Here is a 23592-nt window from a genome sequence, read left to right on the forward strand (position 1 = left end):
GAGAGAAAAAATATAGAGTGGCATAGCAATGAAAATGGCGGCGCTGTTTGGTCAAGGGGCGACTTCCGGTTTGGGTAAGGAGAGCGGAAGTGCCACTGATTGAAAGGAGGCGAAGGCCGGGAAACTAAAATGGCGGCGGTTGGATGCTGAGGAGAGAACTAGGAAGTGGCTCAATATCCCTCCCATCCTCACAACAGCCCTGCAAGGTAGGATAGCCAGTGTTTCCCAAAATAATGGCGCAAGCAGAGGGAGGATCAAGGGGCGAGGCCTTTAGGAAAGGAAAGGAAAGGATTCCAGTCTGAACGGAAACTATTCCTATTGGACTCAGTGTCTGTTGTTGTTTTGTGCCTTGTTTCTGACTGACAGGATTGTCTTGGCAGGTTCTCCAGAGGGGCGTTTGCCTCTGAGGCTGAGAGAGTGTGACTTACTTGGCCAAGGTCACCCAGTGGGTTTCTTCTACGGCCGAGACGCGATTCGAACCCAGGTCTCCAGAGTCATAGTCCTGCGCTCAAACCGCTACACCAGACGTTACTCATAAAGCGTAATTCTGAATACAGTCGGCCCTCCAGATCCACGGATTCTTTCTCCTCGGTTTGAACATCTTTTTGAAAGTATTCATTCCAAATGCCAAACTTTGATTTTGCCATTTGATATAAGGGACGCCATTTTGCTGTGCCATTGTATTTAATGGGAATTGAGCCCCCACAGATTTTGTTATCCACGGGGGCGGGGGGCTGGTCCTATAACCAAACCCCAGCAGATAACAAGGATCCAGTTGGAAGAGACCCCAAGGGCCCTGATCCAGTCCAGCCCCATTCTGCCCTGCAGGAACTCTCCATCAAAGCATCCCTGACAGATGGCCATCCAGCCTCTGTTTAAAGACCTCCAAAGAGGGAGACCCCACCACTCTCTGAGGGAATGAATGTCTTCCACTGTCAAACAGCCCTTACTTCCAGGAAGTTCCTCCTAATGTTGAGATGGAATCTCTTTTCCTGCAGCTTGCATCTATTGTTCCGGGTCCTAGTCTCTGGAGCAGCAGAAAACAAGCTTACTCCCTCCTCAATATGACATCCCTTCAAATATTTAAACAGGGCTGTCATATCAGGTCCATCCATCCATCATGTGTGCTGGTGTATCGTTACAATAAAGATGAACTGAACAGGTGGACGCCACAGACCACTTCTCCAAAGAAGGCAGATATTTGGGAGACAGTGGTGTTACACACACCTTTAGGGTGTCACCTGGTGTGGCCTGTGCCCCCTGCACTCCTCTAGTGATGCCCCTGCTTCAGAGCAAATACATAGCATTTCTGTCTTGGGTGCCCTCAATCTTATCTGATTTTGGATGCTTAAGAGTCCATCTACACTGTGGAAATAATGCAGATTCACACTCCTTTAACTGCCATGATTCCATCCTACAGAATCCTGGGATTTGTAGTTTGTGAGGCACCAGCACTCTTTAACAGGGAAGGCTTGCAAAACTTCAGATCACAGGCTTCCATAGGATGGAGCTACAGCAAGTAACACCATAAAAGTGGTGTCGAACTGCATTATTTCTACAATGTAGATGCACCCAGAGTATATAAAAGGTAAATCACCAGGAAATACCAAGATCTTCAGGCGGGTGAGACAGAATCTTATCTGTCTGGGAAGCAAGTGCTATCAATCAGAGTTTACAGTCTTGGGTTAAAAGGACATGAAAGAATCCAAGTGCACTTTTGCTATCTTCCAGATGTGTTCATTAAATTACTCTTTATGACCATTGTTAAATTTGTATTTATTATCCCTCCAACATGTTTTGCATTTCCATTACTTTTCACTCTCACTCTCCAATTTGTATCTTTGTGTGCCAGTAGAGATTTGCACCATTCATCTGATAAAAGTGGACTGTGTCCACAAAAACTTAGTTTGGAAATTTCTTCTTTCCAGTTAGTCTCAAAGCTGCAAATGGATTACGTTATTCCTTTTTATGCTAAAACACAGTTATTTGTTTGGATCCTGGGTTAGATGGACAAATAGTCTGACTCAGTATGAGGCATCATCTTATGTTCCTAGGACCGAACTGTGATAATAAATAATAATAATAATAAAAATTTTATTTTTATACTGCCCTTCTAAAAACCAGGGCGGTGTACAGCATACATAAAATACATGGCATATCATATACATCTACAATCACATATACCATATAGCTAAAACACAGTCCATTAAAACATTCTAGCCAGCTACCACTGCTGACGTGGGGGGGGGGGGAGAAAGGTTAATTGGGGCTTGCATCAGGGAATGCTTACTTAAGTAAAAATGTCTTCAGCCCCTTTCTAAACTGGGCCAGGGAGGTGGCCGAGCGGAGCTCAATGGGCAGGGAATTCCAGAGGGTAGGGGCCGAGATGGAAAAAGTCCTCTTCGAAGTAGAGGTTAGTCTGGCCCCTGGAACCCTCTATAACTGCTGCCCTGATGTTCTGAGAGTGTGGGGCGGATTGTATGGGGAGAGGCGGTCCTCCAGATATCCTGGGCCCAAGCCATTTAGGGCTTTATAGGTAATGACCAACACCTTGTATTGCGCCCGGAAGCGAATAGGCAGCCAGTGCAGATCTTTTAGCACTGGTGTTATATGGCTGGCTCTGGATATGCCAGTAACCAGTCTGGCTGTCATATTCTGTACTATTTGTAGCTTCCGAGTATGGTACAAGGGTTGCCCCATGTAGAGCGCATTGCAGAAATCCAAGCGAGAGGTTACCAGAGCATGTACTACCGTTTCAAGGTCCCTCTGGCCCAGGTAGGGACGCAGCTGGCGTATCAGCCGAAGCTGATAACAGGTGCTCCTGACCGTCGCACCCACCTGAGATGTAAGGTGAAGCGACGAATCAAGGAGCACCCCCAGGCTGCGTACCGAGTCCTTCACAGGAAGCGTGATCCCGTTCAGGACAAGTGGATAGAGCTGATTCTTGTAATTCAGTTTTCCCCAATCTTGTGCCCTCCATCAAAAGTAGCTGACAGCTTTAATTTGTGCCTCATCTTTGCACCCTCTATAGTATAAAAATTTAATTTTCCATCCTGGTCCAGCTCCAGAATATAGGTGATGACAATTGGGATATGTTTTATTCTAGACCTGTATCTATTTAGTAAGAATGGTAGCTCTTTTGCATGATGCTGTACTGAACAACTGTGTTATCTTATGCTGAGTTCTGTATCTTGTAGCCTCATTCTGCTTTCTCTACCAAAACACACAATGTAACCTAATGTCTCTTTCTTGTAGTGTGCTGCTTTGCTGAAAAAAAACACAGCTGGACAAGAAGACTGTCATTCAGTCTTTGCTGAGCATCTGTCATCATAGTTCCCTGCTCTTTCTTAGACCAAAAATGCACTGAATTCCCCAAACAATAAGGCACTTCTGTTTTTCGCAATGGATGAAGAGAGTCTGGAAGCAGCAATTCAAACATATAATGCTCAGCTGCAGCAAGTGGAACTGGCTCTGGGAGCTGGGCTGGATCCATCAGAACAGGCTGATCTTATCCAACTACAGTCGGATTTAAAGCAGCTGATAGAACTTACAGAATCTAGCCTTGTGTCAGTGAAAAAGAGTAAACTCTGTTCAGGTCTGGACCCAGCGACACTGTCTGATTCTCCATCTACTCACCAGGTGCAATGCAATCGTGAGCCTGATGACCAAAACACAGGTGATGAATATGCAGCTTTCAAGGAAGCCATTGCACAAATTGATGGTGAGGATCAGCCCTCAAGCACTTGTAATGAAGAGGGCAATGAAGAGGAAGAGTTGGAGGAGGAGGAGGAGGAGGAGGAGGAGGAGGAAGAAGAAGAAGCCAGTGGGATGAAAGTTAAAGCCCCATACTATAGTTCTTGGGGCACCCTTGAATACCATAATGCCATGATTGTAGGAAGTGAATGTTTGGAGGATGGAACCCCAGGAGTCAGGGTGCTCTATCTCTATCCCACGCATAAGTCCTTGAAGCCATGTCCCTTCTTCTTGGATGATAAATGCCGATTTAAAGAAAATTGCCGGTAAGTGTTTTGAGTGGGTGAGCAGTGGGGTGGGGTTCAAAAATAAGAATGTTGGTACTTACCCGTGATACGTTCATTTCCAGCAGACGAGGGTCCTAACATCCTGTATTCTGGGTTAGCTCCTCCCAATTTGCTCCTGTAAGCAGGGACAATAGAACAAAGACCAGCCCCTATATAGGGAGGAGCTAGCCCCCCTGGGCCTCAGTCAATAACAAGCCAAGCAACTAGTAAGGTAAAATCCAGGAACTGAACTTTAGTAACATCAGCTAAGGGTTAACTAGAACACCTTAGAAAAACTAGTCCAAGAACAAACAAGAACTCAGAAAACCAATCCAGCAACAAGAAGAACAAGGCAGGTCCACCAACAGTTAGGGTCAGAGGCCACAGGCAGCACTCGGGTGGGCAGGATGTTAGGACCCTCGTCTGATGGAAATGAACGTATCACGGGTAAGTACCAATGTTCGTTTTCCCAGCAGACAGGGTCCCAATCTCCTGTATTCTGGGATTTACAAAAGCCCTCTTGAACCGGGAGGGAAGTGCTGCTAGGAGAGTGTGGCCCCCGACACAATCTGCTGGAGGACCCTCATTCCAAATGACACCTCAGCGTACTGAAACATGTCCAGTTTGTAATGTCTTATGAAGGTTGAAGGTAACTTCCATGTGGCTGCCCTGCAAATTTATGACAGGGAGGCACTAGTGGTCAGGGCTGCAGAGATCGATGCAATCCTGGTTGAGTGCGCCATCACCCCCTCAGGTGGAGTGAGATCAAGAGTTCGGTAGCTCTCTTCAATACAAGACCTGATCCACCTAGCCAGAGTCAAGACCGATATCCTGCACCCCAAAGAGTCCAGGCAAAAGAAAATGAGCAACGCCTCAGATGACCTGAAGGTTGAAGGCCTCTTGATGTAGATTTTGATGGCTCTGTGCACATCCAATGTGTGCCAGGTCTTTTCCAAGTCCTTAGGATTGGGGCAGAATGAAGGCAGGAGAATGTCCTGTGACACGTGAAAGGCTGAGTTGACCTTAGGTACAAAGGTAGGGTCTGGTCGAGGCCACACTGAGACTGGCCTAAAAATACACAAGTCTTTATGTACCAACAGGGCCCCAGCTCTGACACCCATCTGGCGGATGTAATGGCCATGAGGAAGATGACCTTAAGGGAGAGGTATTTGAGGGAGGCCTCCCGAAGGGGCTCGAACGGCCCAACCTTCAGCGCCTTTAAGACCGTGTGCAATTCCCAAGTTGGAAAGCGATGTCTGGTGGGCTGGGCCCTGTTAGAAACTCCCTTCAACAGCCTCTTAATGTGAGGATGGGCCACCATACTAGCCACTCTCTTATGGGGCAGAACCGATGTGATGGCAGACACCTGCCTCGTAACTGTGTTATCCCTTTTTAATGACATCTTGGAGGAACTAGCAGGACAACCACTGAAAACCTGAAACAGTCGATGTGAACTTGTGGATTATGGTGGATTATGTGATCAATCAGAATGGAACCTGATCTAATCTGGACCTATGGCAGCTTTCACCCTATCACTGATCACCTTGTCAACTGGTTATAGCAATGAAGGTGATATTAAGGTGATTTAACTTGTACATTTAGGACATTCTTCCTAATCTGCCAAGGACTTGGGTACTGTGACCAGTTTGCATTCATTGTTTTTTGTTGTTGTCTGCCCTTAAATCATTTCTGACTTATGGCGCCACTATCACAGGGATTTTTTGGCAAAATTTGTTCAGAGAGGTTACCTTTCCCTTCTGAGTTTGAGAGATTGTGACTTGCTGAAGGTCACCTGATGAGTTTTTGTGGCTGAGCAGGGACTCAAACCCTGGTCTCCCATTGTCCTAGTCCAACACTGAAACCACTGTGCCACATTGGCTCTCTTTCCTTTTGTACTGTTCCATTAATTAATTAGTTGATTGATCGATTGATGCACCACTTTTCTTGCAAAACTGGGACTCAAAGCAGTTACAGATTGAGTATCCCTTATGCAAAATGCATGGAACCAGACGTGTTTTAGATTTGTTTGGATTTTGGAATATTTGAATATATTTAATGAGATTGTGAAGATTTAAACACAAAATTCATTTATGTTTCATATACATCTTATACACATAGCCTGAAGGCAATTTTATGCAATATTTTTCATACTTATGTGCATGGATTTTGTGTACCATCAGAAAGCCAAGTGTCACTAGCTCAGCCACTCATAAAAAATGTTTTGGCTTTTCGAATATTTTGGAATTCCATATCAGGTAGATTCAAATCGTAATGACAAAATATGTAGTAAAGGGGATGATTACTGGTAGAACCAAAAAGGAAGAGATTTCTCTGCTCTCATAATGTCTTGGCCTTGAGTAATTTTTGTGAAACAAAGGATGTTTTACAAACTGGGAAACTCATAAGCAGAACCCGAGAACCATAACTTTCCCCCCTCCCTGTGCCCCATTATACCTCAGGAGCTAATTCTGACTTGTTCTTCCTCATGTTGGTCCTCCCAACAGATTTTCCCATGGGCAGGTTGTACCTGTGGAAGAACTACGTCCCTTTGAAGAGCCTGACCTCAGTTGCCTGGCCGTCGGCTCAGCCTGTCTAGCAAGACACCAAGATGGGATCTGGTATGCTGCTAAAATCACAGGTGAGGTTTGTTTCACTGTGTGCAGTTTACTCTATGGTAGATGTTAAAGAGTGTTTGGTGGTGTCCAGATGTGTTAGACTACCTCATCCCCAATCAAAGGTTGTGTTGGCTGGGCTAGGGTAATGGACTCTATCTGCGCCTGCGCAGCGTTGGAAGGGGGGAGGCGCTGGTGGGAGTGGCGACCTCAAAGGCTGGCCCGCCGGCCTCCCCGGGAAGAAACCAGCCACCTGGGCAAGGAGAGCGCACCCGCGCAAAGACTCTATCTGCGCGAGGACATTTGGCTGTGTCTGCATGGAATCTGGGAATTTATCACAATTGAGCATTGATTAGATCTATAATAACTGTAAAATACTTTTAAACATCTTAAATATCAGGGGAACTCCTGTTAATCTGGTAGGAAGATAAATCAAACTGAAGGCAATAACATCTTTTTGAAGGCAATAACATCTTTTTAAATTGTCTTAGTCCCTGTAAGTACCATTACTTGATTGGATTGATAATTCTCAATTGCTCGTAACATTGCTAATGATTTAACAGTCATTGATTAACAATTGTGCAATTCAATTTCAATCGATGGCACTATTTAAAGAGACTATGGCGGGTTACACACCGCCATTTAGTACGTAATGAATACGTACTAGGGTTAGGAAGGGGCGGTGCCCCCCTAACCCTAGTACGTATTCTGTACGTACAATACGGCGGCGGCTGTTCCACACGGCCGCCGCCATATTTACATATCGGACGCTGTGCGTCTGCACGTGTCGCGGCGTCTATGATGTCGCGAGTCTGCCCCTGGAGCCTCGTGACGTCATAGAGGCGCCGCTTAAAGAAGCTCCATTTTGGAGCTTCTTTTTCGGTCCATGTGGGAGCCGCACGGTGTGGCTGCTGCAGCTCCCGCACGGAACAAGCGGCGGCGGTCTAATATTAGGGCCTTCTTATTTTTCCATCCATTGCTTCATCTACTGCCTTATATTGGTTTATATCAGGATGGCACACCTGCCAGAGATACAACATTATCTCAAAAGGTGGAAGAGGCAACAAGGGGGTCAGCTATTTTAGATCTGATCCTAACCAACAAGGATGATTTGTTTAATGGGGTGCAAGTGGTGGGATCCTTAGGTGGAAGTGACCATGTTCTCCTGGAGTTTGTTATACAGTGGAAAGGAGAAGCCAGGCACAGTCAGACATGTCAGGGATGATGGGAGTTGTGGCTCTTCACCTGGCCTGGAACTCACCACCTGGTTGTGCACCACGCTGACCAGTTTTGGCCAGTTGTTGTATTTTTGCAAGAGTTGCAGAGATCAGGCTGAAGACCCCGACAAACTCTCCAAGCCTTCTCACTCTTGCTTCCACAGAAGTCTTCACCCTTCTTCACCAGGGTCCTGCTGGTTCTTGTAGCTTCACCCAAGACACCAGACAACTCAGTAGTCTTATATAAAAGATCTACTTTAATCTACTATATACACAGCTCCAAACAATACTCAACTCCTCACTCTCCAATCCAACTACCCACAACTACAACCCACTCTACTATCCACAAAATGCATTGGGATCTATAATCATTATTATAGCCAAATTATGGCACCACCCACTGTTGTCTGTTTCCACCCAGTAGGCGTGTACAACATTCCCATTGGTTCTCCTTGTTCATCCCACAATTAATGATTTCATCATCTCAGCCTTGACCACTTAACAATTGTCAGGTGTGTCCAATTATCCACTATGCGTTTCTTGTCCTTGGCACTCAGGACCTGTTAATTGCTTTACCATTCACACCTGTGTGGTTCTCTATTGGCTTCTGCTGAGTCATTCTGACTCTCACATACAAGTTTTATTTCTCTTACTGTATGTCCCATATTGCTTTTTCCTTAACAAGACAAGCATCCTAGACTTTAGGAGAGCAGATTTTGGTAAACTTAGAGAAATACTGGAGGTGATCCCATGGTCAGGAATACTAAAGGAGAAGGGAGTTCAAGATGGATGGGAGTTTCTCAAAAGGGAGATACTGAAGGCACAAATTAAAACAGTTCCAGTGAGAAAGAAAAATGGGAGGTGTTGCAAGAACCCAGGATGGATGACCAAGGAACTTTCAGCTCAGCTAAATTTTAAATGGAACATGTATAAGAAATGGAAAAATGGGGAAATCACCAAAGAGGAATTCAAACAAATAGCTAGCAACTGTAGAGATAAGGTCAGAAAAGCTAAAGCACAGAATGAGCTCAGACTTGCTAGAGAGGTTAAGAACAACAAAAAGGGCTTTTTTGGATATGTCCGCAGCAAAAGGAAGAAGAAGGAAACGGTAGGGCCACTGCGTGGAGAAGATGGCAAAATGCTAACAGAAGACAGCGAAAAGGCAGAATTACTCAACACTTTCTTTGCCTCAGTCTTCTCAGAAAAGGCAAAGGGTGCTCAACCTGAGGATAATGGAGCAGAGGACAGAATAGGGGAATTTCAGCACAGAATAAGTAAAGAGATAGTAGAGGAACACCTTGTTAATCTAAATGAATTTAAGTCTCCAGGACCAGATGAACTACATCCAAGAGTATTTAAAGAACTGGCAAATGTAATATCGGAGCCATTGGCAATAATCTTTGAGAACTCCTGGAGAACAAGAGAAATCCCAGCAGACTGGAGGAGGGCAAATGTTGTCCCCATCTTCAAAAAGGGGAAGAAAGAGGATCCCAACAATTATCGTCCAGTTAGTCTGACATCGATACCAGGAAAGATTCTGGAGCAGATCATTAAAAAGAGAGTCTGTGAACATCTAGAAAGCAATTCCATAATCACAAAAAGTCAACATGGGTTTCAGAGAAACAAATCATGCCAGACAAATCTGATCTCTTTCTTTGATAAAATGACTAGCTTGGTAGATGAAGGGAATGCTGTGGATATAGTATATCTTGATTTCAGTAAGGCCTTTGACAGGGTTCCCCATGACATTCTTGCAAACAAGCTTGTAAAATGTGGGCTAGACAAGGCAACTGTTACGTGTATTTGTAATTGGTTGACTGGACGAACCCAAAGGGTGCTCAACAATGGCACCTTTTCATCCTGGAGAGAAGTGACCAGTGGGGTCCCACAGGGCTCTGTCCTTGGCCCAGTACTGTTCAACATCTTTATCAATGACCTGGAGAAAAAAATTGGGGGAATACTTATCAAATTTGCAGATGACACCAAATTAGGGGGAATAGCTAATACTCCAGAGGACAGGATCAAAATTCAAAATGACCTGAATAGACTAGAAAGCTCGGCCACCGCTAACAAAATGAACTTCAACAGGGAGAAATGTAAGGTACTGCACTTAGGGCAAAAAAATGAAATGCACAGATATAGGATGGGGGACACCTGGCTTAAGGAGACAACATGTGAAAGGGATCTAGGAGTCCAAGTAGACCACAAGTTGAACATGAGTCAACAGTGCGATGCGGCAGCTAACAAGGCCAATGCGATTTTAGGCTGCATCAATAGAAGTATAGTGTCTAGATCAAGGGAAGTAATAGTGCCACTATATTCTGCTCTGGTCAGGCCCCACCTGGAATACTGTGTCCAGGTCTGGGCGCCACAATTCAAAAAGGACATTGAGAAACTGGGGCGTATCCAAAGGAGGGCGACTAAAATGGTGAAAGGTCTGGAAACAATGCCCTATGAGGAACGACTTAGGTAGCTGTGGATGTTTAGCCTGGAGAAAAGAAGGTTAAGAGGTGATATGATCGCTCTGTTTAAATATTTGAAGGGATATCATATTGAGGAGGGAGCCAGCTTGTTTTCTGCTGCTCCAGAGATTAGGACCTGGAGCAATGGATGCAAGCTGCAGGAAAAGAGATTCCACCTCAACATTAGGAGGAACTTCCTGACAGTAAGGGCTGTTCGACAGTGGAACAAACTCCCTCAGAGTGTAGTGGAGTCTCCTTCTTTAGAGGTCTTCAAACAGAGGCTGGATGGCCATCTGTCGGGGATGCTTTGATTGTGATTTCCTGCATGGCAGGGGGTTGGACTGGATGGCCCTTGTGGTCTCTTCCAATTCTATGATTCTATGATTATGAGAACAATGTAGAGGAGATTATAGCTATGAGGAATGATGGTATTGAAATTGGCTTTAATACTGATGTAAACATTAATATTGTTCAGGTTGTACCGATAAGAGTTGTGCGGGGCATGGGGAGCTATGGCATTAACAGACTGACGAAAACATATAGAGGAAGACGGGATAGATGCTTAATATCTATCCTGCCTTCCAGTCACCCTGTTAGCCCAAAAGAACCGAGGATCGTCCCAAACATACCACAGACCCTTACTTTGCTCCTATGTAATGCTAGGTCGGTGAAAAACAAATCCCATATTATATACGACCTATTAGATGGGAAGAATGCTGACCTAGCTTGTATCACAGAGACCTTGCTGGGGGAGGACAGTTGTGTGACCTGGGCTAAAGCTCTCCCAGCTGGGTACGTAGTGAAGGAGCAGGTTAGGGAAAGTGGGTGAGGGGGAGGTGTGGCAGTGATCCATAAAAGCCATATTACCTTGACCAGGAACCTGGTTCCAAAACAGACACATTGAGTATATTTACCTGACCCTAAAGGCCAAGGACAGTCTGGGGATTCTGTTGGTCTATCGCCCACCCCGTAGCCTAACAAACTCCCTGGCCGAGCTGACATAGCTGGTCTCGGAGCTGGTGCTGGAGTCCCCCAGACTTTTAATTCTGGGGGACCTCAACATCCCCTTTGAAGCTGGCTTATCAGATCTCACAGGTGCGGCTCAATTGTTCATGGACTCCATGACAGCCGTGGGCCTGTCCCAGTTGGTCCAGGGCCCAATGCATTGTGCTGGTAATACACTCGATGTGGTCTTCAGTACGGACCGAGAATATCCGTGGGTGGAAGTAAATGACATCTACCCCAGTCATGAACGGATCATTACCTGGTCAAGATTGGACTGAATGCCACAACTCCAAAACCTCTTGGGGGTGGTGGGCCTATTAGAATGGTCCGCCCTTGAAGGCTGATGGAACCCAAAAGGTTCCAAGATGCCCTAGAGGGGATTATGTTTGGGAACGATGGCGATCCTGTTGAGACCCAAGGTTAATAATTGGAATGAGAATCTTACCGGGGTGGTAGACAGTATCGCTCCCGAGCGTCCTTGCCAGCCCGCTCCAAATAGAAAACCGTGGTATACATTAGAATTACGCCAGATGAAGTGGACTGTACAACGACTAGAGCGCTACTGGTGGAAACATCAGCGCTTATCTGATAAGACACTCCTAGAGACCATGCTACGTTCCTACGGAGTGGCAATCGATGCAGCACGGAACTCATTCTGTGCTGCATGGATTGCATCGGAAGAGTCTCATCCAGCAGAGCTGTTCAGGGTGGTCAGGGAATTAACACAACTACCGGCCACCCTGAACCCTTTATTAGAACCAACTATAGCCTGCTGCAATGCTTTTAATGACTTTTTTGCCGATAAAATCTCTCGGATAAGGGCGGATCTTGATGCTGGTCTTTTGACAGAACCTATAGCAGAGGTATCCAGTGACTCTGGAAACAAGGTTATTCTGGATCGTTTTGAGTTTGTAAATGCCGAGGACGTGGACAAGCTCCTTGGTAGCGTGAAAAGGACGACACGTTCTCTCGATCCCTGCTCTTCCTGGTTGACCGTCCAGGGAGGAGATGCTATAAAAACTTCCTTACATCATATAGTTAATGCATCTCTTTGGGAGGGGATATTTCCATCGGCCTTGAAACAGGCAATAGTGAAACCACTGTTAAAGAAACCCTCCCCTGACCCCCTGCAGATGTGTAATTATAGACCGGTCTCCCTATTACCATTCTTGGGCAAGGTGATCGAGAGGACAGTCGCTTTTCAACTCCAAGCTGTCTTGGATGAAACCAATTATCTAGACCCATTTCAAACTGGCTTTAGAGCGGGATACGGAGTTGAGACTACCATGGTTGCCTTAGTCAGTGATCTTCGTCTGGGCATCGACAGGGGAAGTGTGACCCTGCTGGTGCTCTTGTACATCTCAGCGGCCTTCGATACCATTGACCATGGTATCCTTCTGGAACGCCTGAGAGAGTTAGGTGTTGGGGGCACTGTGCTTCAGTGGTTCCGGTCCTACCTCTTGGGAAGGAAGATTCCAGATGGTGAGGCTGGGGGACAGCTGCTCTCGCAAAAGAGAGTTGACATCTAGCGTCCCTCAAGGTGCCATTCTGTCCCCCATGCTATTTAACATTTACATGAAGCCGCTGGGACAGATCATCCGGATGCTGATGACACCCAGATCTATCTCTCCATGTCTCCGACTGATACAGTGACTAAGGATGGCGTCTCTCCTTTGGATGCCTGCCTGGAGTCAGTAATGGGATGGATGAGGGAAAACAAACTCAAGCTGAATCCAGAGAAAACAGATTTACTCGTGATAGGTACCCCAAGCCCAGGCAGGGAAATTTGTCATCCAGTCCTGGACGGGGTCACACTTCCCCTAAAGGACAAAGTCCACAGTTTAGGAGTACTCCTGGACTCATCTCTGCAGTTATCATCTCAAGTGGATGTGATGGCCAGGAGTGCTTGGTATCAGCTCCGGCTGATATGCCAACTGCGTCCCTGTCTGGACCGAAAGGACCTTGAAACCGTAGTACATGCACTGGTAACCTCTCGTTTGGACTTCTGTAATGCGCTCTACATGGGGCTACCTTTGTACCAGGTTCGGAAGCTTCAGCTAGTTCAAAATGCTGCAGCCAGATTGGTCACTGGAACTTCCAGGTCAGACCATATAACACTGGTACTAAGATCTTTACACTGGCTGCCTATTAGCTTCCGGGCTCAATACAAAGTGTTGGTTATTACCTATAAAGCCCTATATGGCTTGGGTCCGAGTTACTTGAGGGAATGCCTCTCCCCATATAGTCCACCCCACACTCTCAGAACATCAGGAAAAAAATTATTAGTACACCCTAAGGTGAGACTAGCAGCAACTCACCAGAGAGCATTTTCATCGGCTGCACCAATGTACTGGAATAAACTTCTAGAAGAGCTTCGTATGACCTCTACATTGGATGCCTTCAAAAAGGCTTTAAAGACCCACTTCTTCCGATTAGCATTTCCTTCGGACTCCTTATAGAAACCGCATCCCCTGATACAAATGGCTAATTGCAATTGATAGATTCCATGTTTGTTTTACTTGATGTTTGGTTTTTAGTGATAGATTTTTATTGATAGATATATTGTGATGTCAGCTTTTTATGATATGAAATTTTTAAATGATTCTGTGAACTGTTTTGATCATCTCGGAAGAGCGGTATATAAATAAAGCATATTATTATTATTATCATCATCATTATTATCCAATAAATCTGGGAGTCCCCAGAAAGGAGAGGATGAACCAGGTTTAGTGGTACAACACATGCCTGGCTCAGCATAGCTTCCAACCAAACATAGGCAGAACTCAGATGTGTCTTTTGGCATGATTTACCATTGTTGTTGTTGTTGTGTGCCTTCAAGTCATTTCTGACTTATGGGACCTTAAGGCAAACCTATCACAAGGGTTTCTTGGCAAGATTCCTGAGTCATAGTCTGGCTCACGTATGGTGAGTGTAAAATTGATGGGTGTGACAAGTTTTGTAAAAAGGAGTTTCTTTGCCAGAAGCTTTGTTAAATGTAATGTACCTATATCCATTTTTCAAAATCAGAATTTGCATCCAGCCAGTTCCTTTTTTTATTTTTTGGCTGTTGGCTGCCCTGCAGAAAATTGGACTCTAAACCCACCACATTTACCCACCCATTGGACATATAGTGCCATTGCCTTGTTATTGAAAAATTTCACTGCTCTTTCCTTAGACATCGACAGCGGTTACTACACAGTGAAATTTGATTCACTGTTACTTAAAGAGGCTGTTGTGGAGGGTGATGGAGTGATGCCTCCGCTGCGTGGAGAGGAGAGCTCTTCCTCATCTGAGTCGGAAGGTGATGACATTGATGATGCTGCATATGCTAAAGGTAAAAGATATTAGGAGGTGAAAATTCTCCAGTACTTCTAGAGCAAAACTTCAATATGTTATTTAACAATGCGGCTCCCAGAATCCCCTAGCCAGCATTATTGGGGCTTGGGGGATTCTGGGAGTTGTGGTCTAGAAAAAGTAACTTTTCCATGTTCTGTTCTCAGGGGTCATCCTTTTTGTTCTGAACTGCTGCTTCTTTTAGCACATGGGTGAAGAATCTTGCACCCTCCAAATGTTTTGGCCTACAGCTCCCTGCAGTCTCACCTACCAGAGCGAAAGGTAAGGGATCATGGGGCTTCTAGTCCAATGCATCTGGAGGGCCATTAGACGCCTCACCCAATGCCTTAGCAGAAAATATCACCTCCTCCTTCTCAAGTCTATTGCTTGTGAAAATATTGAAAAATTGGGAAGGTATGTATTTTCCACTAAAAAAGTTCCTTATCACACCCAGCCTTTGTGGCTGAAAAGTGGGGTATAGATGCTATCAATAATAAATAAATAAAAAGTGAGAGACTTCTTTGTCTTGTAGTGATAGTTGAAAAAGGAATAAATCTGAGAGCAGAGCATGTTTGGGGAAATATACAGATCCTTCAGGGTCAGATTTTCTGAGTGCATGCAAGAGTTGTGAGAGCAAAAATGTAACTTTTCTGATTTTTCCCACATGAGAGCTCTATGAGCTTAGAAAAGAAATTGGGTAAGCCATGTTCAACTATGTACAAGTTGAGTCTCCCTTATCTGGAATTCCAAAATCCAAAATATTCCAAACTCCAAAATTATCCACATGGATGGCTGTGATACTGACATCTTTGCTTTCTGATGGTTCAGACTTTATGTCATGCACAAAATTATGGTTATATTTATATTATATTTATTATTAAAATATGTGTACATTTATCTTTAGGCTATGTGTATAAGGTGTATATAAAGCAGAAATGAATTTGATGTTTAGACTTGGATCCTATCTCAGAGACATCTACAGTAATTATGTATATGCAAGTATTCCAAAATATAAATAAATGCCAAAATACAAAAGTTCATGGTACCAGGCATTTCAGATAAGTCCATGAAGATGCTGAGAACATTCCTTCCCCAGGAATTCTGTGAGAAATTCTGCTCCCCCAGAAGTTCAGTTTGTAAACATAAGAATAAATGATTATCCAGAGAGCTTCAGTACTATAGGATTATAAATATTTCTGAAGTAGGAGAAAAGAGTTCTGCAGCTTCTGTATTTTTAAATGACTCTCTTGGGTCTGTAAATTTAATCCTACTGGTAAACCCAGGCAGCAGTCCTACAACTAAGATATTTTGGAATCTTCCAGACATTTTGAATTGAAATTCCCATCATCCCCATCCAGTGGGCAAAGATTCTGGAAATAGTAGTCCAAAATATCTGGAGAACCACAAATTTCTACTTGTGCTATACACTTCTCCAGGAATGGACCCCTTTAAATTTAGTATACCTGACCAGATTAAACTTATATAGAACTGAGCTTTCGATATTTTCTGTGCAAATGAATATGTTCTATTGCAATTATAAAATCTACATTTTTGAAAAAGTCTCACCTTGATCTCTATTTTTAGTAGGAAAACAGATTTAAAAATATGTTAGTTATAAAAATGGTATAAACATCTCCCACTTAAAATGACCTTCAGCAGACAAGCTATCTTGGATGTCACTTGGTGAAAGAAGGTTAGAAAGAGAGTTAGCCTGGCTTCCCGGGGGGGGGGGGGGGGGTCACACCGATGGCCTCCAGAGTTCTGCTGAATTTAGTGATTCTCTGAACTAGAGCAAAAGCGGTCTTTATGGATGAAACAGAGGAGGAAATGACAAGTAATAAGCCACAAACCAGAATCAGTTGCTGGTTTCTGAATGTTAGTTTAAAATTAAGCCTGGCTGTTAAAATGGAAAGATGAGGAAGTTTAATGAATTCAGTGATTAAGGAAGCAGAAAGCTGAAAGCTGAAAGGGAAAGAATAAGTATTGGTATAATTTTTTGGCTTCCACTTTGCCATACAAATATGTACTTGTTGCTTCCCTGCTCATAAAATTCTCTTGCATTGTTACAGTCATTGATTCCAGCACATCAGAGAACATGGAAGGACCCTCCACTTGTAGTTCCTCCTTTGGCTGCTGGGAGGCACATACCCGTGGCATTGGCTCCAAACTCCTTGCTCAGATGGGATACGAATTTGGGAAAGGTATATGTGTGTGTGCGTGTGTGTGTGTGTGCGTACACAAAAGATTTATGCTGGATCACTTTTTGTGCTGCTGATATTCATTGAAATGGAGGAACTTTTCCTTAAATAAAAGGTATCATTTTAATCTTGGAAGGAAAGTCAGACTCTGGGCTCTGAAAATAGGAAAAATTGATCCTTTTCTGTTCCTGGATCTTCTATTGAAATGTATATTACATTGGAGAGACTGTAAATGAGCCTGTATGCCCTCACTGAGTGCAAGGACATCTTTTAATCTGGAGTTCAGCATAGTAACAGAGGAAGATCCTGACAGTGGAATTTTCCACCTTTCTCCAAGCCTTCAAAAAAGTTATCCCCAGATGGCTGGGTATGCTGGGAGTTGTCATCCAAATTTTCCCAAGCTCTGTTTTTCCGTTTGGAATACAATAAAATCCCTTACCAACTCATGAACATCTCTGATGTCCAGAACAAGGATGGGCCCTCACCCTACTTTCATAGCTGAGAAGGAAGGACCAGGAGATTTTCAGGTGAGGCTACCTCAGGTCTTGGACTAGACTGGGTGACACTGGTGAAAGAGTCTGCTCCTGCTCCTGTTCCTGCCCCGGCAAGGTTGGCTATGGCATGATTAACATGAGTTTTGCTTGGTTACAAAGGGAGTAGAAAATAGAATCTCTAGATGAAACTGGAGACACGTCTCAAGATGCTCAAAAGATGGTTGTTTGATTAATACCACCAGCAGCAGCAGCACCCCATGCATTTCAGCCTGTGTGTACTCTTAACACCACCTTCATGGTTAGGGTTAGGATGATCCCTTTCCTTTTAGCCAATATACATCCATGTGTTTTTGAATGTTATCTCTTTTTCCTACCATCTGCTTAAAAGATACGTAGAAAGAAACATTCAATTTTTGTTGCTGTTGTGTGCCATCGTTTCTGACTTATAGTGATGCTAAGGCATTCGCCTACCACAGGGAGTTCTTGGCAAGTTTCTTCAGAGGGGATTTGTCATTGCCATCCTCTGAGGCTGAGAGAGTGTGACTTGCTCAAGGTCACCCCGCAGGTTTCCATGGCTGAGCCAGGATTTGAACTGTGGTCTCCCTGCTCACATGTTTTCACTTGTCCAGTAAATGGCTTGAAAGTTTCTGGTACAGGCATGTCTGAATTTTGATTCCAAATCGGCCTAGGCAACATACCACTGTCATTATGTTTTTATGTACTTATTATTAATGTGGAATCTTGTGTTTATGTGCTGTCCTTTTATGATTTTATATAGCCCGTGAAAAGATCTTAAGAGTATACACAGATCAAAACATGTCATGCTCTTTTTAAAAAAATTACTAATAAAACAACCGTCTTATGAGCACCTTAAAGATGTGTCTCCAGTTATCTTCTGGGACTTCGTTACGAAGGTTGGCACTTATGGATCCCCTCATGGGAGAATAGGGTGATTGAGACAGAAAATCAGTAAGTGGAATTTCATCACTGCCAATGTCACTCTTTTTTCTCCTCATTTCAGGTTTGGGAAAGAATTCAGAGGGCCGAGTGGAGCCAGTCTTGGCTGTTGTGCTTCCGAAAGGCAAATCCTTAGACCAGTGTGCTGAAATCCTTCAGAAAAAGAGAGAAGGGAAGCTGGACCCAACCAAGCCCAAAAAACGGCGGGCGAAAGGGAACCGGGTGGCCCGGTCCTGTAGGCAAAGCCCAAAGCCCCGGAATGTATTTGACTTTCTGAATGAGAAGCTTCAGGGCAAGGACTCCAGTAAGCAAGAGGGAGGGTTGGCACCATTGGAGAGGAACAGCAAGGAAATCTACCATGCCAGCCAGAGCACCAAGAAGGCCTTAAGCGTTCGCCTCTTCCAGACGATGGAAAAAATTGACCAGACACAGAAGGACATTCGAGGGATTCAGGAGGCTCTGGCCCGCAACATTGGGAGGTAATGCACACTCCTTGTTGGAGAGTAGGAGTGGTATAATGGCCAAACTTGTCCTTCCCTTTGATTCTGCATGTGATCAAGTGGAGGGCTGGGCAGCTGTGATGGGACTGGGGCCTATTTTCTCTCCCAGTAACCCTTGGAGATGGGGTGGGGGCTACACAGCTAGTAAAAATAGTTTTAAAAAACCCAACCACCCAGAAACCCCCCCCCAAAAAAAAAAAAAAGCAGCTGGAATTCCAGTTTTAGTTTTGAAAAATGCAGAGGCCCCCTGTGGCCTATTTTAAAAGGTGAATCCCTACTCCTGGAGTCTTCTAGGAGAGATAGTTAGGTCTTTTTTTTGCCAGAAAAAAAAGAATAGTCCAAGTAATTTAAAAATGGTGTGGAGGCTGGATGCATGCAGAACTAGCATGTGGACTTGAAGCCAGTTAACAAAAAAAATGGATTAAAAAATGTTATCCACAGTAGCAGAGGAAAGTGTTGGATTTGTCAGAACAATAGTGTGTTGGCCCCAATAACCCCATGAAGGGATTTTGGAGAGTGAGGAGATGTAGACAAATATCGAATAAATGTTTCTTTTGTACGCAGAATGTCACAAGTTATATGTCTTGTATTTCCAGGTAGAGGGCCCAAATTACAGGTGAATAGAATGGCCATGTGCTTGAACCCTGAATAGCTTCCACCAGTCAAGAGTTGACAATACTGGTCTAAATCAGAGGTCCTTCCACATTAAATAGTTATAGCACTATGATTCCATTTTAACTGTCAGAGTTCCATCCTATGGCATCTTAGGGTATGTAGTTTAGGGAGGGACATTTGCAATTCTCAGGAAGTTCCAGTGCATTTTGAAATTACAGAAAGGTCCAATGTGGTGTAGTAGTTTGAGTGCTGAAATAGGACTCTGGGAGACTGGGGTTCAAAATCTCGCTCAGGCATGGAAACCTACTAAGTGAACACTCTCTCAGCCCCAAAAGGTTAGGGTCACCATAAGTCAGAAACAGCTTGAAGGCATACAACAAACATGCCTTCCTAAATTACAAACTGCAGAATTTTCTAGACTATTGCCATGGCAGGTAAAGTGGAATCACAGTGCTATAACTGTAGTCTGAAAGGGCCCCAGGTGAGAATCATGCAGCCTATGCCACCAAATCTCTTTTACAGGGTTGGATAATTGGGTCTGAGAGAATCAGGTCTACAGGGGACATGATTCTCCTTTAAAATAAGGCATGTCTTCTGCCATCTTCCTTTAGCAGAAAAGCCAGGGTGTGTGTTTAAATCTGGGAATTGTTTTGTTTTTTTAATGGAAATGACCTTCATGTCACTTTTGGTTTCATTTGGAGAGGCTGGTATGGCTCCCAGATGTTCTTGGGACTGGAAAAATGGCCCCCAGAGTTAACCAACTCTGATCTAGATGAACAAATAATCTCACTGTGTAAACCAGCTTCCTGTGTGGAAGTCTTGATTTTAACAGAGTCTTTACATTCTAGATTCTGTTGAAAGCAAGACCACATACATGACCTTCTCAATCATCTGAAACTGAACCTGTTATCAGCTTCGGCTTATTCGCCAGCTGCGCCCATACCTGGCCCAGAGGGACCTAGAAACTGTTGTACATGCTCTGGTAACCTCGAGATTGGATTTCTGCAATGTACTCTACTTGGGGCAACCCTTATATCAAACTCGGAAGCTGCAAATGGTGCAGAACATGGCAGCCCGGCTGGTCACTGGTGCTCCCAGGACCAGCCATATAACACCGGTGTTGAAAGATCTCCATTGGTTGCCTATTCGCTTCCGGGCCCAATATAAGGCGTTGGTTATTACCTATAAAGCCCTAAATGGCTTGGGTCCAGGTTACCTAAAGGATCGCCTCTCCCCGTACATTCCGCCTCGCACCCTCAGGACATCTGGGCAGCAGCTACTGAAGGTGCCTGGGGCTAGATTGTCCTCCACCACAAGGAGGACATTTTCCACTGCTGCCCCAGCCCTTTGGAATACGCTGCCCACTGAGCTCCGCTCGACTACCACCCTGGCCCAATTCAGGAAGGATTTGAAGACCTTCCTGTTCCAACAGGCATTCCCCGATTAAAAATCCTGTGGGCCTCCCTCCTCTTTTGTGGCCAAGAGGAAGGGCTTTGGGGCTTTTAGCCTGTGTTTTTTATTATTGTTTATATGTGATGTATTTTGGATTTTATTGTATGTATTGTTGTTTTAAATTTTATACTGTAAGCCGCCCTGATCGAAGGAAGGTGCGGGATATAAATAAAAACTTTATTTATTATTATTATTATGTGTTTGCAGAGTTTCATAGTGCTAACACCTCATCTCATTTTCTCACCTTTCCCTCTTCTTCTGTTCTGCTCCTTCCCAAAAAGAAAAACACAATTTTACTTCTCAAAAAAAACAAAAAAACAAAAGATAGAAGAAAAGCCACCCTTGAGATAAATAGAACTGTACAAAGTTAGTGCAAGAAACGATCTTAACATCTTCAAGCCTGTGGCCTTTTTTCTTAGCACAGAATTTGACATTTTTGTGGTGCATTTTTATTGGATTGATGGAGGGTGAGGTAGGATATGAAGCTTCCTGATTTATCCATGTACCTTAGATCAGTATTGTCCATCTTCTTAGGACAAGTTCTTAATTTTTTTGATTTTTGTTTTCAGGCACACCATTGCTACCGCTCAGCTGGAAGAGAAGCTAGCCGGGGCCCACAAGAAATTGGGTGAACTACGGGCCCAGGAAGCCAGTCTCCAGCGAGAGCAGAAGAAGGCTGACACACATAAGAAAATGACTGAGTTCTAGTCTCCCTTCTTCAAACCTATGTGATGACTAAGTGGTGGTTCTGGGTGAAATGTACATTTATTGTTGGGTAGGACACCTTCTAATTCCATTTTGGGAGGACTCCTTCACCCCAGACATGCAAAAGAAATAGTGATGTGGACCACTGTTCCACTGACCTTTCTGCTTTGTGGATTACAACCTTTACATGGAACCACAAGGAAATACTACAGAGCTACAGAGAAGCCTTCTGGGGCCTAGGGGTTCTAGCACGGCCCTACCTCTCTTCTGCCCATCTCTGTGGCTCTTTCTGCTTCCACAGTTCCTCGGTAGCTGCATGGTAGTGGATCTACTCTGTCTGCCAGTAGTTAGAAACAGGGCAGCCAAGAAGGAGGGAGGAGGAAATTGACTAGCAGTGCTGGGTTCTGTAGTACCCATGGTTTTCTTGAAGATATTTGATCCTTTTGTCATGTCAGTTCTCAGGCTGGTAGGATCAGTGTGAGGCACCATGCCTCTGTGTCCCACCATATACAGCTCTTGGCACATAGCAGTTCAGCAGCTCCGAAGTGGTTTGCTCCCTTCTTGTTGGCTATGTGTCACAGTGGCTTGGTTCTTTGATAGATTGTGGCCTATCACTGACTCCACAAATAACTCTGGCACAAATTCTAGAAAGCAAATGGAATTACTGTACTTTATTACTTCATATATGGTTGTCCCAAATGGTGTGAAATGCTGATCCCAAGTCTCCTACAGCCACAGTCAGCCAGCATTACCTTGTTTCTTAAACCACCCTGACATCACAGGGCTGGGAAGGGGATGGCTTGCAGACAGTGGTGCTCCTCAAAACAAGACCTATGTGATTCTTCTCTGAAGCTTACAACTTCTTCAGACAGAGCTCAAGTTGTAGCCTAGGAAAGCCTTTCTTGGAGCTGCTCATACCCGCAGTCCCAAACAGGATGGTATCACAGAAGAGGGCAAGGTTTCATCTCAGGAGGAAAAGGAGGCCTGCAAGGTTGGTGGTGCTACATGTGCATGTTCCCTGCGCAGGAGGCAGGGGAAGAAAGGCAGTGGGGTTTTTTTGTTGCAGAGGAGGCTTAGACAGCCGTTTAGCTTCCTGTATATGTTTCCTTTTTGGCTGTAACTTTTTTTTAGTTAAAAGAACAATAATTTGATGCATTGGTTCTTTTTGTTAGCCCTGATTCTACACAATTGCTATAAAAAGTCTGACTTGGTTTTTGTACAGCTGTCTTCCTTTGCTGTTGGTTTTGCACAATTTAGGCTGCGTTCACACTCAGAAATAATGCAGTTTGATACCTTTTTAGTTGCCATGGCTCCATCGTGTGGAATCCTGGGATTTGTAGTTTGTTTTGGCACCAGAACTCTCTGACGGAGATGGCTAAGTATTTCACAAAGCTACAGATCCCAGAATTCCATTACATTCAGGTCATGGCATTTAAAGTGATGTCATACTGCTTTATTTCTGCAGAACAGATTAGCCATTAGCCCCCCCGCCCCCGCCCCAAAAAAAGTCCCGGGTTGTTGTTTTTTCCAGTGCCATCTCTCTTTCATATATAAATATGCTCTGCTTTTAAAACAACAACAACAACAATAAAAGAGCAGAAAATATGCAGATGATTGGTTTAAATTTCTTTCACCACCTTTTCTGCTTTTTTCAAATTACTACTACTTCTGCTTCAGTTTACCATTTATCAATTTATCAAACAACAGCAGTCATAGTGACACATTATTGTAGTCTTAGATAAGTATAAATGTCTGGCTTCTTTGCTAGAAGTTGGACTTCATTTTTGTGCTACTGGATAGGATGCATTCACACTTCTGTTTAAACAACTTATGTGAATTGTTCACTTCTCACTTAATGTAAAAAAAAAGAAGAAGGAAAAAACCTAAACTATTCCACATATGGTGGCAAACATAGTAAGAGATATCTGGGTTAACTACAGTTGGCACCAGAACTTGTAGCATTTACTTGCTACACTTGTATGGAGAAGTTGGGGTATCTTTTGAAATGGTTGTGGGGAATTTT

The 23592-nt window shown here is 44.1% G+C and overlaps 1 protein-coding gene across 3 annotated transcripts; it reads left to right on the forward strand.

Moving 5' to 3' along the window:
- The first annotated feature begins 63 nt into the window (after positions 1 to 63).
- Positions 64 to 22780, forward strand: ZGPAT (zinc finger CCCH-type and G-patch domain containing). 3 transcript variants are annotated; one of them, XM_042462672.1, is made up of 8 exons: positions 64 to 206; positions 381 to 611; positions 3256 to 4019; positions 6524 to 6657; positions 14491 to 14649; positions 16718 to 16849; positions 18362 to 18776; positions 21434 to 22780. In XM_042462672.1, the coding sequence occupies exons 3-8, from the start codon at positions 3403 to 3405 to the stop codon at positions 21570 to 21572; spliced, it is 1596 nt and encodes a 531-aa protein (XP_042318606.1). In that variant the 5' UTR covers positions 64 to 206; positions 381 to 611; positions 3256 to 3402; the 3' UTR covers positions 21573 to 22780. The 3 variants fall into 3 exon arrangements, with proteins under 3 accessions (XP_042318606.1, XP_042318604.1, XP_042318605.1); XM_042462670.1 differs by having other exon boundaries at positions 381 to 591; XM_042462671.1 differs by lacking the exon at positions 381 to 611 and having other exon boundaries at positions 76 to 206.
- The last annotated feature ends 812 nt before the right edge of the window (positions 22781 to 23592 follow it).

This window comes from Sceloporus undulatus, chromosome 4 (genome assembly GCF_019175285.1).
Source record: "Sceloporus undulatus isolate JIND9_A2432 ecotype Alabama chromosome 4, SceUnd_v1.1, whole genome shotgun sequence".
Lineage (NCBI taxonomy): Eukaryota > Metazoa > Chordata > Lepidosauria > Squamata > Phrynosomatidae > Sceloporus > Sceloporus undulatus.

Excerpts from the sequence above, each read along its gene's own strand:
- ZGPAT (XM_042462672.1), top strand. The coding sequence starts at position 3,403 with ATGGATGAAGAGAGTCTGGAAGCAGCAATTCAAACATATAATGCTCAG. Across the intron at positions 16,850-18,361 it reads GGGATACGAATTTGGGAAAG|GTTTGGGAAAGAATTCAGAG; the intron begins GTATATGTGTGT and ends TCCTCATTTCAG. Across the intron at positions 18,777-21,433 it reads CTGGCCCGCAACATTGGGAG|GCACACCATTGCTACCGCTC; the intron begins GTAATGCACACT and ends TTTTGTTTTCAG.